Source organism: Pristis pectinata, chromosome 16, assembly GCF_009764475.1.
Source record: "Pristis pectinata isolate sPriPec2 chromosome 16, sPriPec2.1.pri, whole genome shotgun sequence".
In the NCBI taxonomy this organism is placed as follows: domain Eukaryota; kingdom Metazoa; phylum Chordata; class Chondrichthyes; order Rhinopristiformes; family Pristidae; genus Pristis; species Pristis pectinata.
This window is the reverse complement of record NC_067420.1, coordinates 12,549,360-12,555,359: the sequence shown is the minus strand read 5'-3', so window position 1 is coordinate 12,555,359 and position 6,000 is coordinate 12,549,360. Positions and strand designations below refer to the sequence as shown.

Below are 6,000 nucleotides of genomic sequence, written 5' to 3'. Positions count from 1 at the left end.
TATATGAGCCTGACTGGAGAAAGGAGCTATTTACAACTACAAATGACAACACAAATCATATTAAGTTAAGAGATATGTGGGTGGATATCATGTAGACTTGGGGAATCAAGGTTTTCACAGTTGGTCAGTGGCACCTTCAATAATTCTAAAAATCAGTCCTTTGGAGCTATATTTCTTTTGTCTGGAACAATCACTCAAACTCTTGAACAAAGATAACTGCCTGAATCCCAAATATCCATTGCTAATAAGGCAGGAGAAATAAATATAAAACCTGAAAAACATGAAGATTTTTTGCACTATTTTGCTTTTTATTTTTTGGTCCATCAATTATTGACTATTTTACAGTGTGTTTTAAATGCTATTTTTCATTATTTTAACCCAAATTCTTTGAACAATATTACAACAAGGATGATTTAATGCAGCTGGCTGGAATAGTCAAGCATCAAGCATTCATTAGCATCTCTCTCCATCCCACCTCCATCAACATCACCATCCCCATCTCCACAACAAGATAACATTTATATTTCCAATATGAACCATCCCTGCTGACTAAAACTAGTTAATTAGTGGCAATCACTGGTTGTGTAGTAGCTAGGTTTGTGCAGTTTCAGGACTATCTAAACTTAAATTCAGCATGTTAAGCAGTTCAAGAGATCAAACATGTTTTCATCCCATCAATACAAAAGAAGTTTAAACTCAAGGTAGACATTATGATTTTATCACAGAAGCCCTACAACTTTCATTGAGAACATAATTCCACATTATTTTCCCAAAAACTGACACTTCTTGTCCATATCACAAATACAACTGGCATGCCATCTTAGTTCACTCAGGTATTCTGCAGATCAGCAGAAGGGCTGTATACTGGCTTGGCAAGCAAAAGTGCCTGGTGTGTGTGGTAAGGCTTTCAGACACAAAAAATACTTTTACAGTCAAACATGGTCAACACTCAGCTACCTTCAACTGGAGTCATAGAGTTATAGTCACAGAGAGAAACAGCACAGAAACAGGCCTTCAGCCCAATGAGTCCACATTGACCACCAAGCAGCCATTAACACTAATCCTACACTAACCCTTTTATTCTCCCCACATTCCCACCAACTCTTCCCAGGTTCTACCACCTACCTACACACTAGGAATAACTTACAGTACCCAAAGAAAACCCATAAAATGAAAGGGAGAACATGCAAACACCACACAGACAGGACATCAGGACTGAACCCAGGCCACTGCAACTGTGAGGCAACAATTTCACTAGTTGTGCCACTGTGTCTACAGTGAGTTCTCTTTACAGTACGCACATAATCTGTGCCAGACAGTAAGAGAATACTGGACCATACACCTGAATCTTTTCATAATGAGCTTTATAATCCATTACAAAATTGATTCCCATCCAATTAATAGGCCAGTGAGTCATCCAGTACTGCATCCTCAGAGAGCACATGTGAATAACACTGATGGGAGGCTTGAGAATATTTCACCCATTTGTTCTCTCAAATAAGGTGTGACACAGAGGAAAGTAATGTGGTGATAAAGATCTTCAAGTATGATGAACAAATTGGTGTTTCTATTTCACCTTTCAGGACATTGAATTTTGGAATACCGTTACTAATTTGACTAATTTCAGTACTGCTCTGAAAAACTTGAACAAGCCATCGGAAAAAGAAAAGCATCTTACAACAAAAGTTAGTATTATTTCTGAGCTGTTTCTGATCTACAGTTGTTTTGTTCTGCGACAGCTTTCCTAAAATCTTTAATGAAGGAGGAGATCCATCCGAACATAACTCCTGAGTCTCGATCTTGTGGTTCTCCAAATCTGACCTATCAAAAACAGCAACAGAAGCAGATTCAAGCTTAATGTCAAAAACAAAAGGTAGCTCACACAATCTAGAAATGAATCAAAAATGTCACTAGTAATATTACCAAGATGTCATTGTAGAGTTTCCTCATTTCATCACATCGTTTATTCAGGTGTGACAATTCTTCTTCATATTTTTGAATTACAGACTAGAAACAAAACAAGAAAGTACTTGTTTTTAATCTCAAAGCATTTCACTGGCAAGTTTTCAGAAGACTAGATGGAAAGGCTACTCCATATAACCATATTCATTTTTGCTTGCATTTCTTTGTTGTTTTAATTGTCTTACAAATCAAAACATTCTTCACTTTCTCAGATTAATCTACTCTGAGATGTGTTCATTCAGCTAACATTTTGCTGAAACCTCAAATCCTATGCGACACCCACCCTCAACTCATTATGAATGTGCACATCCCAATTTCTCTCCTTTTTGTAGTGCCACATGCTCGTCCTCTGCGACTCAGGCAAACCCTTTATATGAAAATTAAACAAAGCTGATGGCGCCTCTACTGATCGGCAGGATAGCAATATTGCAATATTTGGATAAATATCATATCCCAAGACATTGGACTCATGCATGTGTATACATTCTTGCATTCCTCGAGCTAAAATGTAAGCTTCCTTAATGCTTTAAGAGATAAGTGATTATAAAACAAAACAGATATGATAGTTGCTAACACTACACAACAGTGCAAGAAGCCAGTTTCAGCCCCACCATCAAATTTCCCTATATTGCTATAAACTGTGGTCTGCCATTGCAATAAAGAGTGTGGGGAACACAATGTGGTACACAATGTGGTACTCTCTGTGGTACACAATGAGGAAAGACTCTGGTACAATAGTCTCCTTGACTGAGCTCTGTGTCAAAGATCCAGATGACGCTTCAGAGAATGACTAAATATATAAAGGATCTTGAGGATTATCATTGAGGACTTCAGAGAGACCTGAAGGCAGCTTCAGCAGCTGAATTATTGACATTGATCAATGTCTCAATATTACAAAGATGAACCTGAAAAAAATTAATATAAGAGTAACAGTCTTTTGAAGGTTTGAGATACAAAACACAGTTTGCTCTGTATCATACTCTAAGCTAACAGAATCTTAATGAAGGAAAAATTTGCAATTCTATAAAACCATTCATGACCTCAGGATATCCCAAAGCATTTCACAAACAATGAAATACTTTTTGAAGTGTGGCCACAGTTGCAAAATAGGAAGTGTGGAACCAAATTGCTTACAGCAAGCTGTCATGAACAGCAACATGATAATCACCAGGTAATCCGCTTTAGTGATGTTAGTTGAGTGATAAATATTAGATAGATTGCAGGGAAGGACACCCCTGATATTAATATTACATTTCATCTTGATATGAACGTTGAACATTCACAGCCTATTCATTAATAGAGAAAACACATAAAAATCATGTTCATTGAAGCCTGTCCTTTAATGTGGCATAATAAGATCATTTGTGACGTCAACCATAACATTGTTTACGATTCCACATTAATGGGGAAATCATTAAAAATTCCCTTTTAAGTACATAATTCTTCTTATTTATAGCATGTGTTTGACAGAACTCCTAAATTCAATGTCTGCCCTAATGTTGCAATGCAGACATTTTAAATCATTGCTTTTTCAGTAAACTTTTCTCCTGGAATTACCTTCAATTCTTTGTAAAACTGCCCATCTGAGCTGTTCTTGTTTTTTGGCTTGAGTGTCTTTTTGTGCAGATTGATCTTTGCCATCTCATTCTTTAAAACTGTTGTGGGATAAATACATGATCTCAATTATTCTTATTTGAGGGTCAATAACAAAACAGTTAAAATAAAATCACCAAAACAGTGGATATAATGCAGATTTACCAATGGGAAATTTACTTTGTCTGCCTCACATGAGTGTTGGTGATGTGATCCCATTCTCAGCTGTAGTGCACCAAATGAGGTGCTGCAGCTGACTCAAGAGCAACAGGGCACCTAGCTCTGTTTTTCTGAGACCCCAGTAAGGCATCCAGATAAAGCAAATAAAGGAACAGTGAAGCATACACTACTGCACCTCATCCATTAGTAATGAAATATGAATCAGTCCATACAACCAAAATCAAACACCAACAAGTGCAGTGAGAACTGTTCATATACTACTTCAGATTAATTCTTCCCTTCCCTTGCTCAGCCATTGGGAGCCCTGAGGAAGAGTCACAGCGTTTTTGCAATTAAGTACCCTCTTGCAATGTGTTCCCAATGCTGACAGCATAAGCTGGGTCCTGTCATAAGGTAGGTTTCCTTAAAGTCTCACTGAAACATGCCCCGTATTTGTTATGCACATGTGGCCTACGCTGTCTGCATGGGGGCAGATGAATTTGTGGAGGTGCTGTACAGACAGCTGTGATATGCCAATGGATGTCTTTTTGCATATCTAGGCATGTCAGTGCACTTGTACATCATTTGCACGGAAGGTACACAAGCAAAATCAAAGATAAAAGAAACCACATAATAAGTATCACATGATCAGCTTCAGAATAAAATTCCATTACGCGATTCACAGAATAGGGTCTCTGGCCCGTGTACTTTGTGTGGCCAGAGTTTCCTCAGAATACATGCAGATAGTTTGCAATATTTCTGGTGTTACACCAGAGAGCAGTAACTCCTACATGCTCGGATTTCCATGATGAATGCACTTAGCAAACCTGAAGCTGTTTGAGTCAACCATGGATTATTGTGAAAGGTAATTGCTGTGCTCCATTGTAATTTGATTTCATTGCCCTTAAGTAGTGTGTTGCCCTACTGAAGCATCATTTCATTTGCGATTCTTATGTGAGATATCATTGGTTGAGGGGCTCATACATGATATAAAAGAAGAATATGTCAGTTGACAAAATGGTTTAATATTTCAACGCCCGGACAGAACTGAAATTTGCTAAGCAAGGAATAAATAGTTTTGAGGAGAAGGGCAGATCTAAATAAATATATTGGCTCATATCTCAGCAAGATTTATGATAAAACTGTGAAAGAACAAGTGAATTAAAGACATCTCAGTGGGATGTTTAGTCCAGCCTCTGCTTTTACCAGTGTGCATTGTTTCCTGCATTTGAGCAGGTGTTCTTATTTTTCTCCCTTCTTTCCATATTTCCTTATGATATAGAAGGAGCCATTTCAGCCATTGAGCCTATGGTGATACACGGGGCAATCCAATTCCTTTAATATTTTTCTCCATATTCCCATCAACTTTCCCCAGGTTCTACTACTTACCTATACACTGGAGGCAATTTGCAGTGGTCCATTCACCTACCGACCCACACATCTTTGGGATATGGGAGGAAACTGGAGCACCTGCAGGAAATGTGCAAACCCCACAGAGACAGCACCAGAGACTAAGGCTGAATCCAGGTTGCTGGACCTGAACAGCATCTGTGCCGTCCAGTGACTTGACTCTATTTCCTTTCATATGTCATCCTTTTTAATTAGAAACTTTGATATTAACAAGCACCAATGTCTTCAAAACACCAGCCAAATGGTAAAGTAGCTATCCAATGCAGGAAGAGGTCCTATTCATGCAATTCCTGCTCTCATGTAGACAACCCAGAAAGGAATACCAGGCACACTCCTTGGCTGACCTTAGAAATTAATTCAAAATATTATAGCAATAGGAATAGAACATCCAAGAGGTAAGAATTCTTCAGTTTGGATTTCCATGGAGTTTCCAGTTTGGGTGTAAACAATAATTCAAGCAAAACTTTTGAAAGGTGTTTCCTTTAAAACTCAAATGTATACCACTGAGTGCAGAATCTACCATTATCCAGCACAATCAGGCAGCATGGTAAAAAAAGATTGCCTGGATTCCTGGCTGTTAATGTTGAAGATGTGGTATGCGACATTAAACTCTCTCTCTAAAATTCAATTTTGGAGGCAAAAAATTGCTTTCAAATTATTTGAATACATTTAGAAATGATAACTTGGAAAAATTGATTAAGGCAGCTAGACAATGTATATAATAAAAAATAAAAATATTCACAATACAAATCCTCCAAGTATCTGATTCTATTGCACTGAAAACAAGATTTTAATAACGTTCACTATTATTGGCTAGTTTTGTGAGACAAGCTTCTTTAGATCTTTAGTAATTTACATTCAAAGCTGTCTAAAATA

The 6,000-nt window shown here is 37.6% G+C and overlaps 1 protein-coding gene across 1 annotated transcript in view; it reads right to left on the bottom strand.

The window, feature by feature from the left end:
• Positions 1 to 307: 307 nt before the first annotated feature.
• Positions 308 to 6,000, bottom strand: part of LOC127578860 (protein diaphanous homolog 3) — a 111,273-nt gene continuing 105,580 nt past the window's right edge. Inside the window, exons 16-18 of the mRNA XM_052031380.1 lie at positions 3,520 to 3,617; positions 1,924 to 2,007; positions 308 to 1,821 (exon numbers count right to left, since the gene is read on the bottom strand). Coding sequence (XP_051887340.1) covers positions 1,693 to 1,821; positions 1,924 to 2,007; positions 3,520 to 3,617 — 311 coding nt within the window. The 3' untranslated portion in view covers positions 308 to 1,692. The remainder of the gene's footprint in view (positions 1,822 to 1,923; positions 2,008 to 3,519; positions 3,618 to 6,000) is intronic.